The 13,210-nt window shown below is 47.4% G+C and overlaps 1 protein-coding gene across 1 annotated transcript in view; it reads left to right on the top strand.

Annotated features, from left to right (window-relative positions):
- The window catches only part of LOC105558494 (homeobox protein Nkx-6.1-like), a 54,222-nt gene that overhangs the window by 18,159 nt on the left and 22,853 nt on the right, over window positions 1-13,210 (top strand). Inside the window, exon 3 of the mRNA XM_012006193.1 lies at window positions 7,453-7,664. Within this exon, the coding sequence (XP_011861583.1) occupies window positions 7,453-7,664 (212 nt within the window). The remainder of the gene's footprint in view (window positions 1-7,452; window positions 7,665-13,210) is intronic.

Here is a 13,210-nt window from a genome sequence, read left to right as displayed (position 1 = left end):
CCCCCCCCCTCCACGCGCGCTACGTTTTCCACACTCGCGCGAATAACTCCGGCAATATTTTAACTGCGGGCATCGGGGCATCCGCGCCTGCCTCTTCCACCGCCCACGGTACACGGTTGCGGTGGATCCCTCCTCGCCCCCTCGTCGAATCCTCCTCCCGTGGGGCGACGGAGGAGGGGACAGGGGGACCAGCGGGGGCCCCCTCCCTCGCCCCCGTCGCGCGGAACGTAAGAGTTACACCGGCTACCCGGTATATTTTATATTCCGGGGCGAAACGTTGATCGGCTCATGGCCCTCGCGAGGCATCGCCGAACGATCGCCGCGGGAACCGTCGTCTATTTATGCCTCCGCACCGTATATATCGGGGATATCTACGACTACACCCGAGATAAGCCAGCCCGGACCAGCCTCCGTCCTCCTCCCTCCCCCTCCCCCTCCCCCCTCGTCGCCCTTATTTTCTTCGCATCGATGGCGGATGTTGGCGGCGACGATAATCGTCTCGATATTTGTTCGAGACGCGTGTAGATAATTAAAAGCTCTAAAATTAATTAATGTGCTTGTAGCAAGAATTTTTCAAGGATAACTAGGAAGATTTTAATTAACGAGAACCTTATATAGTTTCGAATTGCGTTCGAAACTATAAAGAACTACACTTACAAAGATTTCTCTTATGTCCCAAGAATTGTTAGATTGTGTTAATCCTTTTAACAAAGAAACCTAAGTCTAACCGTCCTATAATCCCAATTAATAATTTCGTTATAGAGTTTTACTGTAATATCTCCTTCAATATCGCAGGACTCTGTAACGTTCTACACAAACTCCTTCCTAGGTTTCTGTCAACGTTGATTTTAATAAACAGGAATTATTGCAACTTTTAATAACTTTCGTTGATATTATAATAATTTGTAATCCCGGCGCACAAGATTTCCCGCATAAAATCCTCTCATAACACTCCGATTTCACTCCCGCGTGGCATAAAATCCTATCCTATGCATAAAACACGAACTTCTCGTGAAAATGACGGGCATCTATCTGTCCGCACGTCCTTCCCTCCGTTCCCATTCCCATAACGAGAACGTCGGATATCGTGCACCTTATTTCTGTTTAGATATCCACGATGTACACTGTTATTCCTGCCGCTCCTTCCTGTATTTTCCTTCTCATTTCTCCACACTTTTTTCCACGCCGTCATCGCCCGTTCTTTCCCGTGCTTCCCCTCTGTCTCCCTCCCGCGCCCTCGCCAGCCCTGTCTGCCCTCGCCTCCTCATTTCATGGGCTTTATGGACACAAGACTCACCCGGGTAAGCGTCACGTAAGCGAACCCGGTAATGAAAACGTCGCTGACGCGACGAGATTCCGCTGGTGGTCCGCGCCGGCCGATGTATATTGTTATTACTCACGATATATCCATGGAGAACGAATCACCCCAGCAGGGAGAGGCCGACCACGATCTTGGGCTTCCAATAACTTTTCGCGGGTGTGTTTCACGGGGACGTCGTCCCGGTGTGGAAACCAAGAGCAAACCCTCTCGACGACAGGATTTCTCAAAAAATATCTGTCACTTCCAACGAATATTTTTGCGCACGGAGCTACGTGTAAGATAAAAGTTAGAACATCTGAAATTACATGTCGATCCTTTTTCTTTCTGACCGACATTGCAGGTCAGGCCTAACATTATATTACGATTCGATACGTAGAAAAAAATAATATGTCTTGATCAACGTGAAATCTTGAAATGAGATTATATTGCGTTAAAGGAAGAGAAACTTACTTGAATGAAGCAATGTTGTATAATTCAATGAAGGAAAACATATGCTTATTTAAGAATAATTTCCTCAAATGGAAAGGAAACGATAATGGATGGAAGATAACATATTTTCAAATAGAAGATTATAGAGGAAAGTCCTCCTTTATGAGATAGGATTCTAATGTGAGATAGCAGGTTTTCACCGTCCAAATTCAATCACGTATCTTTTTTCGCAACGATTACACGACAACAATTTTCCACTAAATATGGACATCACTCATGCACAGTTGGAAAATTTGTGTTTTCTTGTTAAAAGAAATGACGGTTAACATTTTTGTGTTAAATGTTTAACACAATCATGTGTTAATTTAACATTTTGCTCTTGTGTTAATTGACTTCGAATGTAAAATTATTAAAATACAATAACTGAAGAGAAATGTAAAAACAACACAATGTGTAGGTACTTATTTTTTAACCTTACACAATACATATTAATGTTCTATATTATTAGTAACAAGATTTATCTGTTAAAATTTGCAGAATAAAATGTTGATTTTATTCTATATAACATAAGCGAGAGCGAACCGTCATTTAACTTATTACATCTGTAAAATGTAAAAATTACATTTTTAAAAATTCATTTTGTCATTAAAAATATGTTCATTTTACACAAAATTTATTTCAAGTTATTTTGAGATTATTTTGTGTTAAAATATTAACAGAGTATTAGTGTGATCATTTAACATATCCATATTATGTTAAATTAACACGAAAATTTATGTGGACCGTTTGGGACATGTGATATCGGTTAAATTTAACACAAATTTTTCAACTGTGTGTCGAATGATCGAGATGTGACGTTGCTCGCGTGGCATTCTTTCTCGCGAGTCTCGCTAATGATCGCGACCCTTCGATCGGCGCCAATACCACCGCTAATGGATCTCGCGCGGCGGGAAGGGTGCTCGTTAGCTCCGAATTAACTAAGCGTCCATTTACTTTTGGTGACAACACACTTTGCACACTCGATAAAGCACTCCTCTCGGAAACGCCGGTCGACTCGATGCGCGCCGTTATTACTCACGTCGTCGATGGAGCGAGCAGCCCCCTTCAAGAGCGCCCGGTCATGCTTTCTCCAAGTCGAGTGATATCCGATTCAATTACGTCGAAGTGACGGACCATCGCCCTACGTCGGCCCCGACTTTTTATTCCGACGAGAGCATCGCGCTGAATATCGACTTGAATATAATTATCATCGAGAGAGCGCGAGCGATGCCGAAACGTCTTGCCCCGGAAATTATTTCTCTTAACATTGTAATTATACATAGAAAAAAAATTAGTGTCAGATCAACTTTTATATACTCAAATTAACGCGTTTACTGTTTTGTAGAATATTCAAAAGAAGAATATTCTTTTTTTTCTGTGTAAACAAAAAGAGATATTTGCCGCACGTATGCCATTATTTCTGAATGCTGCTTAATTATACTGAGGGCAATCAGCAACGTTAAATTAAACAGACGGATATGTTTTAGTGCAACTTAACATTGCCATAATTATAAAATCCCCTCTTCGGGTACTTTGAAACTCCCAAAGCGGGAGCGGCGAGCCACGAGCGATGAAACAAGAATAAATTCTGATATTGCTAAAAAAAAAATAATAGAAACTATTCTATCGATCTCCTCCCTCCGCCTCCCTCTCTTTCTCTCTCCATGCCCGAATCGCGACGCATCTTTACCACGAATGATTTGTTTCGCCCCGAACTCTCTCGGGTGGATAAAACGGCCCGTGACACCGCGTGCGTGCGGAGGGATGGGGGGTCGCTCACCCCCGTATAAATCGAGCAATCGAGCCGCGCCGAGCCTCGCACCCGGACTTCCGTTTCGCCGATAACGAATATTACGAATGGCCGGACGGTGTCTCGTTTTTGATCGTTCCTCTTTTTTGAAACGCCGCGCGCGCTCACGGCCGATACGGTCACCTGCCGCTGATTTACATCGACACGGTGCGGGCGGACGCATCAATTTGCCGTGCCGATACTTCGTCTAATCGGACATCGAAGCGTTATCCGCGGCGGCGATGCCGGGCGCGCGCGCGCGCGATGGCCGCCCCGCGTGTGGAGGCGGTATCGATATATGCGCATTATCCGGAGCGATTTCGCTCGCATACACTGGCCGCGACACGCGTGTCACTTGTTCGCTCTAAATCGGCTGATTAAATTATGGCTCTTCCCCTCCCTCTCCCCGCCGCCCTCTATCACGCCGCGACACGCTACAAAGATTAATCCGGAATCCGTTGGCGCAGCGGAGGATGATACCTTCGACAGATATGACCACGTGCCGAAGACAAATAGTCCTTTGATCGACGTGACGCGCGAGCGACTCGACGTCTCTTTTCGCGGATTTTATTTAGCGGGAGCCAACGGACGTTGCGGTTATCGCGCGGAGATTAAATAAACAAGAGATATTCGTCGCGCGTATGCCATTATTTCTCAATGTTGCTTAATGAGACCCTTCAAGGAGAGCATCCCCGAGTTGAAATTTTGGCCCTGTGTTGAACCTTTAATTCTATTATTTAGTAGAACCTAAGATAGTAAAAGAGGTCGAACTGTAAGTACAAAATTTACTCCTACTTAGAAACTGATAGTGTCGGAAATTTCTATTTCTGCCAATTTAGCATTAAAGTAGGATCTTTTAAGTAGGAGCTAAAGTAAATTTTTAGAATTAAAGATTCAAGGGAGAAGAGTAAAAAAATTATAATGTAATCAAAATAGGTTATTGCTGGTCTATGTAGATGTATCGATTAGCTAAGTAGGTGTAAATTGTCCTTAAAAGTGTCAAAATAGTGCCAAAATTTCGACTCGGCTCCGCGGTAAAGATGCTGCAGTAGTGTTTTGCTGCGCGATCGGCGCGCGGACATTTGGATGCAGTCTCGTTCATTTCGTTCGTCGTATCAACTGGTTCCTTGCGGGGGGGGGGGGGGAAACTCGCGCGAACCGGGCGGTTTCAATTGGACGGGTATGGCCGATAGATGGGTTAAAACTTTATGCCGCAGGTTCCGAATTCCCGGGCGAAAAAAATATTTTGTGGAAAGAGCCGGGCAATAAATCGTCCGCAACGACCGGACACAACCGGGCGTCCGGCTTGTTTAAAAAAATCAAGAAAGTACTTTAATTAAAAAGCCCCCGCGTGTGGGGACGCGCTGTTTTCTCGTTGCTTAATATATTTTTAACATATTACGAGATACATCGCGATGAATCGTTCATCATTCTTCGTTAAAAGTTTCTCCGGTAATGTCATAAATGTCCAAATATTTCAACCGTAGAGGTTGTCCCCTATTATGAGGTAAATCCCCTATTATGAGATAAACACTTAACACGAGATAGCAATAGGCATCATCTGTTGGTTTCATCATCAATTTATTTGAAGTAAAATTTGGAGTAAAATTTGTTTCGTGGGAAATTCATTGTGAGATTGTGTTAATCGTTGCGAAATAAAGATTTGTGATTGAATATGGACATTGTAAACCCGCTATCTCACATTAGAAGCCTATCTCGTAATAGGGGACTTTCTGTATCACGAGCTCTTATTCCATAAGTTTAACGTTGAATATTTTACCTTGGCGTCCTCGTAAGTCCCCTCGCGGTAATTAAAATTCGAATTTAATTGTTACGCTCAATCAGGATCGCTCTTCGCTCGAGTTCCCTGACAAATTGCGCCATCGCCGATCATCGCTGATATAGCGCTTTATCTCGCGGGGCAAGTCTGAAATTATACCCCGCGAAAGAAATCCCGCGGCGCGCCGCATGCGGCGCATACAAATTTTGATAAAAACGCGGACTTATCGGGTTTTGCGGAGGCGGCCGCGGAGATACGCGGCGGCGGCGGCTTAGTAGGACGAATGGGGGGATATCCAACGGCGGAGAAACGTACACCGGCCCCCGTCGAAGGCACCCGGGGTTGGAGTGCGGTAAGCAGCTCATTAGAACCCTCCCCGCCGACCGGCCATTATTGCCTCGTTCCGTATTCCGTTACAAATTGCTTTATTAAATTAAAGTCCCACAACCCACACTGTACCGCGCGTCACGACGACCCTGCGCGCCGACCCTTCCGTCTACCCACCCCCTCGCCGAGTCCCTTTCGCTTCTCGGCCCCTTGTATATACGCGCCCACATGCCACGTCGGACCGCGCGGCGGACCCCCTCGTCTCCGCGGAAGACGGCCCCCTCGGTTGACCCTCCCGATTGCCCTCGAAAATTTCCTCGGGCCTCTTTTTTCCGATCTAATTAAGGTTCGGACGGCTCGACCGAGTGGCCGAGATTAAAGATAATCAGTCGAGTAAGGTCTACGGAGGTTCTTCACGAGATGACACTGTTGACCCTTAGGGCCAATTTCACAAACGTCGGTTAACTGTTAACCAGAGTTCAGCCAACTCCCTATCTTTTTCAAATCTTGTTCTCTAAGAAGAGACAGAGAATCAATTAATCTGAGGTTAGGTAGTTAACCACCGTTCGAAACTGGCCCTTAGTCTGCAATTTGCAAACGATTGTATCGTAATTATATGTGAAATAATTGAATTAATAGAATTAAATTATCAAAGTGTCGGAACGGTATGTGTTGCACATACATAATGGTAGATTAGATTATTTAAATAAGATTCGCGAAGGAACTTCGTCGATAATTAAAGCATAAATAATTGAAGAAGCGGAAGACGCGTCGTAGAAAAATCAATCGGCTGTTAGCCGCGCGTCCAATGAAAGAGGGAAATGTTAAACGGTTGCGGCAATAATTACTAAGCGTTATAAGGACCGTAATTAATTCCCGGAATATGGCGAATTAATTTCGAAGTGCGGTTAAAATGAAATACTTCTTACGGTTATAACACGGAAGCTAATTATGCCCGAAGATATATCGCGGGCATATATTTTTCCTACGTAAAACAAATGGGGGTAAGTGTGTATATGGGGCAAGTGCATATAATAGCGTTGCATCTTCGTAATAAATTTCATTGCGCTGTACAATTAGCATACCTGGCAATGCAACGAAATCAAATTTATTAAGGGGGTACGAGGGTGTTATATGCACTCGCTTCGCGTACGCCCTTATCTTCGCGTATCTGTGCGATCCTGGGTATTGGTGTTAGCGTAGCAAAGTAAAATACGACGATATTTCCCTGTGACTTGTCACGATAGACGGTCGCAGATGGGACTTGCAGTTTCCCCTTTAATTCTACAAATCGAAAAAGGGATCGCGAGGGGCCCGATAGAGCGTTCGCACGACGGCACGCACAATCGGACGCGCACAATTGCTCGGGACGCAATGAAAGTTTACGGTCGGCTCGTCGTCGACGCGACGTCAAAATTCCCTCGTGGCTTTTTCGACAGTCGCACATCGACGCCTCTCGTTTTAACCGTGGCGAGGATCGGCGTTTCCCACCAAATGGCGTAATGCATCGGCGTGCGTGCAAAAAAAGTTTATAGAGAATAATTCGGCGGAGGATGGCGATTTTCAGGGGCTTGAAAAAAAAACCGGAGTAAATTTCTCAATCTATAAAACGAATCTCTCCTTGATCTCTCTCGCTTCGGACGCTACGGTTTAGGCTAAATTAAACAGAGCGCCGCCCTATGCTATTGACCAAGGCTAATTACTCCATTCGCAGCGAAGCGAAACGGATATTCAGGAGCCACTCATCGGGTGACGCGAATGTTGCAGTGTCGCAACAGCTGGGCTGTCAGCAAGCGATGACGGGCGCGGGCGGCGGCGCCGGGGAACACGATGGCGGCAAGAAGAAGCACACGAGGCCCACGTTCAGCGGACAGCAGATCTTCGCTCTAGAGAAGACCTTCGAGCAGACCAAGTACCTGGCCGGCCCGGAGCGCGCCAAATTGGCGTACGCCCTTGGGATGTCGGAGTCCCAAGTCAAGGTAACGTCTCGCTACTGCGCTCGCTATACATTCGGCGAATCGACGCGAATGACACTTCCGTCCGGCAGAATTATGCACGTCACTCTGCTGCTGTTTAAAGATCCCGGTCTCCGAGGAAAGAATATAATCCTTTACGTTTATCCCCGGAATTCAAGATATCTCTCTTCGAACGCTTAAAATTAGTCGCGCGGGAAAAGAAGTTTAACGTTTGATGAAAAGGCATTTTACAAGAGCGGACAGGCTGATGTAATAGATAGGATTCTACGTGATTCACATCGCGAGCATTCCGACACTCGTCAAAAGCGTATCCCTTCGTGAAAAAGAAGGCGAGGAGACATTTGTCTTCAAGCTCGCCGCTGACACCGGGAGATCGATCAAAGCATCGCCCCGGTGCGGGAAACGCAAATCCGCGCGCTGCGAAGTAATCCGCGGGACCGAAAAATCTCCCTCGAAAAAAGAAATCCGCCGCGATCGCCCGTCGACGCCCCGAGGGGGGGCCCCGTCCGCGATGGCTCCCCGCAAAAAGCGGCTCGCTCGCGCGGAGGCGCGATTTTAAAAAACGTCCTCGTTGCCCGGCTTACTCCATCAACGCGCCCCGCCCGCAGGGGGGCACGGAAGAAGGCGCAGGAAGCGAGAAAGGGGGTGGGGGGCGAACGGAGCAGGCGGGAAGGGAGGGCATCTAACGAGGTAGCCGGTAAAAAAGTTCGAAGGATAAAAGAAGGTGACAAAACAGCCGGAGACGTGTCAAGCTTTGCGGCACCTGCGTCATCCTCGGCGTCGCTCTCTCGCGGACGCCGGCGGTGCGTCCCCTCCCCCCGCTCTTTCACTACCCTCTCGCCGTCGCTGGGAAGAGGGAGAGGAACGGGGAACACCGGGTGAGACACGGGTGAAACTCGGGTGAGGCCGCGGTGACGGTGAGCGAAAGGACGGAGGGAGAGAGAGAGAGAGAGAGTTATCTCTCTTCCTCCGTCCTCCGCGTGAGCTTTTGCACTCCTCTTCTTCCACCCCGAGGCATCTCTCTCGCCCTCCCCCCGTCCCGCAAGCTCCTCCGCCTCTTCGCCTTCCACCTTCGGCGTTCCGCTCCGAGTCGAAGCCTTCCTCTCACCCTTCGTCTCCCTTTCCCTCCTCTTCCTCTTCTCTCGCCATCTTCGACCCTCTGCGCGCGCGATAGAAAGAGAAAGAGAGAAAGGGAGAGAGAGAGAGAGAGAGAGAGAGAGAGCGCTTCCCATTTGGAAACCCTCAACCCCTGCTGCAGGGCAGGGTTTTCCCTTTCTCTCCCTCTCCGTCTCGCCCTCTTTCTCTCTCTCTATCTATCTATCCCTCGCGGACTCGGGCGTCGATGTAGCGCTGTCATTGGCTCGTTCTACGCCGCCATATTTACATTTTTATTGAAAGCTACAAGTCTGTGTCGGTGAGTGATGGCGAAGGGGGAGCGAGAGCGCGAGCGTGGCGCCCCCTGAAGCCCACGGGGGTTGGGGGTGGGCCGGGGGGGGGTGGACGAGGGACGCGACACGGAGGGTGGACGAGGAGGAGTTGCGCGGAGCAAGAGCGCGGGCGAGGGGTCGCGTCGCGGGGGTGAGGAGGGTTAGCATTCAATTACCTCGGATTTCCTCGGGAAGAGGCGATTCACCTCCGCGTATATGCCATCTTCGAGGGCGAGATTGCCCCCGGATCTCCGGAGTGCCGGCGCGTTTTTTCGAAATATTACGACAATATATACCCGCGTACTCTTTCGCGCGCCCGGCTGACTGGGGGGGAAAAAGATCGGGGAGGAAGGGTGGGCTTGTTTTTTTACATCAACGCCCCCTCTGCCGCTTCCCTCCCCATGAATCCCCGCGTTATCTCGCGGTATCGCGCGATTTCCTTTAAAGTTTCACGGGGATGAGCGCGGCAATCGTGAAACTATCTGCGGTAACGCATACATATGTATAGATATGTCTTTATGATAGGAGAAAAAAATGACGATATATCGGCCGGATTACAGCTGTTGCTTTTACACATTCAGCGGCTTCGCCCTCGCGCGGGGAGACTCAACTTTTCCAACTTTCTACCGAAGACGTAAGATCATCCGCTGGTAGAATCCGATTCTGCAAAAATTTGCGAGCCTCGTCGTGGAAAAGGAATAGGAAAGGCGTATACGAAGCATCTCGATAAATCTGTCGCTCGTCCGAAACGAAGGAGATCCACGCAACTGCGCTCGCGCGGCGCGGCATTGCGACTATGTTGCACACGGCTGTTTTATTCCGAGGGTGGTGTCTTATAATTGGGATACACGCGGGAGGATGTAGAGAGCGATGCGGTCGATGCGAGCGGAATACCAATACGATAGATCGATACCGCTCCCTCGCGGTTTCGGGTAATACCGGATCATTACATACCGGACCTATCACTTTTTTCAATATTGGAAAGGGATTTACGCGGTACGAAGGGATTTGGCAGCGCTGCCCGATGAAGATTTATACCGGCCCGCCATTTCACAATTCCAGATTTATAACTTTTTCATTATCGAAACGTATACCTTACCGACGCCCGCGCGGTCGAGAGAGAGAGAGGGGGGGGGGAGGGGGGAGAGGTTCTTTCCTTTTTTTTCGTTCGCCTAATAGCGCGCGACGGCGGATTTCGGGAGATGTAATCTCCGGAATACATTTTGCCACCGATGGTTCTCGGGGTTATATCCGTCATGCTGTACAAATTGCCCGCGCACGTTAATATATTCGATCAACCGAACGTCGTTGCTCGAATGTGACTCCCATATCCTTCTCGCGGAACGACACGGGAAGGAGCGGGCTCCCCGTAATGCGCGCGGTCGGCGCTCGCATAAATTCTTGCGATGAAATATTTGCCGGTGATGTATATGCGTAATCTGAGCTAATAAATGATACAGGTGTCTCATATGCGTGGTATCTTGCGCGCGACATGTACGTAACGTTGAATTTTAAATCGCCAAAGGTGCGTGGAGACTGTTCATTATTACATTATTATATAGCGGAATTACTTATTGCATTTAAAATTGTATTCTTTATGATTGTATGGTTTAATGGACCGACGTGCGCTAACTTTTTACGTAGCGAGTTATTTTTTCCCCTCGAGACGTTTATTCCTTCTAAATTGTAAATAGCGTTAGCCATAAAAAATATAATTAAGGCGGTTAGAATGAGTGCTTATATTTTTGTAAATTCATATGATTTTTTATAAAAAAAATATCACTTGATGCATTATTAATCAATGCGTGATGTGCTAAATTTCCTCGAAACATTGTAGCTTTTGACTTTACTAATAAGTACTTGCTTGCAGAGGTTGGTGACCTTGTATATTTAATTTGAATTCGTGTACCAGCATTTATTACATTTATCTCGGTTTTTGTTAAGATCTAATTTTTCTATGAAATAATATTAACCCTCAAGGCGCTTCTACGAGTGATCGGGCCATAATTCCTATATGTTGCAAAGCACAACTTTGACATTTTTTCTTCCTTTTATTCCATCGGCGACCGGGTCTGAAATTTCGCGCGCGTACTGATAGATAAAACTTACAACATACTTAAATTTCAATTTTGTCCTACTTTTGGTCGGTTTATGCAGGAGCCACCTTTAAGTGCCATAAACATTTGCTTGAAGAAACTGCCGTTATTCCTCGCAATTCAAAGTATGTGCTTGATAGATTTATGTGCATACGTAAATCATTTATACATATTTCCTCAAACAGATTCATTAATTTCATCGCGTCAATTTAATGAACAGTCACGCGCGATATAATTTCGTCCTTGTCGAAATTGGCATTGATATCCATCGCGCGATTTAATCAGGGACCACCGCGTAAACAGTCAGTCAAGACAAGCCAAGTGCAACGCGACGCGACGACACGAGACGATGAGCTCTCAGCATGAATGACACCCCTCGGCTAGCGCGCGTGTCCCCCTATTAGATTCTAATACGGCAAAGTGAACGCGGGGCATTTGCGAGTTAAAGACCGTGGCGCCCCTGTCTCGTAGGCGGGCTCTATCTCTCTTATATCGGAGCGTGTATCACGAGGAGCGCGAGAGATAGGGGGTGGCTCCGAGGGCGATGAAGAGCGCGAGAGCAAGCGACAGCACGTGGGGGGTTGTTCGAGAATAGTGAAAGAAAGAGAGAAAGAGAGAGAGGGAGAGAGAGAGAGAGGGAGGGGGGGGGAGGAGGAGGAAACGAACAGGGTTGTGTATAGCGATGGCATCGACAGTGAATCAGGGGGATTAGATACTTTCTTGTACAGATGATGCCGGGGGTGTGGTAGTTGCGATTCATCGCCGCGACAGAAAGTCAGTGATCTCTGCAGCGCCTCTCTTTATCGAGGCGATTGCGGATACGGCGGGAGCGGGTGTTTGGATAGACTATAACTTTGTTGAGCGGGTTGAAGAGTCTGCGGAGGGGCAGGGGATGGTCCTTTATCTCTATAATGCGTTCTAATAGTTGTCTGAATTGCACCGTTTCGAGTGGATTGCGGAACTTGAAAATGTCATTTAAAAAAAGTCGACTATAAATTCCCCGGAAATTTTTCTATTATAGTATAGCATCCTGTTTCATGTCACTTTGTACTTATGTGCAAAGGCTTAATATGCAATGTGGTTTAATTCAGAACATAGAGGAAAGTCCTCTATCAACGTCCAAATTCAATCACAAATCCTTTCTCGCAACGATTACGCGATCTAACAATTAATTCTCCACTAAACAGATTTCACTCCAAGGACAATAAATTCGTGGTGGAACCAATAGATGATGCCTACTAATTTAGCAGAAACTCCGCTGTCTCATAATAGGGGACTATCCTCTAATCGTTAGGAGAAGACAAAGGTAAATCACGCGAAATATATAGTGGAAATGTAATTCTGATGAATAAAAGTGCACCTGATGAGCGAACATTAGTACGAATACTTTTTGCTGCCGTTAGAAAAAAGAAGTAGAATTAGTAATTACAAAAAGTTATTAAAAGTAATAACGATTCGTTTAACGGCTATCGTAACGAGATCATCAGAGCAGCTTCACGTTGTATCAACCTTATCATTGGAGAACGTTTATAGCGTCACCTTTACCACACAATCAACCGACTCACCCTACTTTAGCAACTTCGCTTCCCTTCGCCGTTGCTTTTAAGCGAAACATCCTGCACCGTTTCGAGTTAATTGAAAACAGCGGCCCATCCCCGGCACATTAAACACGATATCAAACTACACGTCGCAAACGGGCACGGGCCCTTCGCTACGACCGTGTCTCCTCCAAGGGGCAAACGCCTGGATAGGGTCACCAGTACACGCGGAATTGCAACGGCCTTACAACGTGCGCCGCGTATCCCTATTCACGCTGTACGATAGGCGGCGATGGTGGTGCTGATGCTGATGGCAAAGTGGTCCCCCCGACCGGGCAGAATGTGCGGCAGCGGCGGCTACCGGAGGGGGATCGGCGACTGGGGGGGTTGGTGGGCCGAGTTGTTTACGGCGGAGTAATCTGCTCGTCGACGGATACCAATATCGATGACGTCAATTAGTACGAGGCGGAAGGTCTCTCTCTCTCTCT

This window comes from Vollenhovia emeryi, unplaced genomic scaffold (genome assembly GCF_000949405.1).
Source record: "Vollenhovia emeryi isolate VEMERY1.0 unplaced genomic scaffold, V.emery_V1.0 DF939340.1, whole genome shotgun sequence".
Lineage (NCBI taxonomy): Eukaryota > Metazoa > Arthropoda > Insecta > Hymenoptera > Formicidae > Vollenhovia > Vollenhovia emeryi.
Note: the sequence above shows the minus strand (reverse complement) of the source record. Positions and strands in the feature narration are given on the sequence as shown.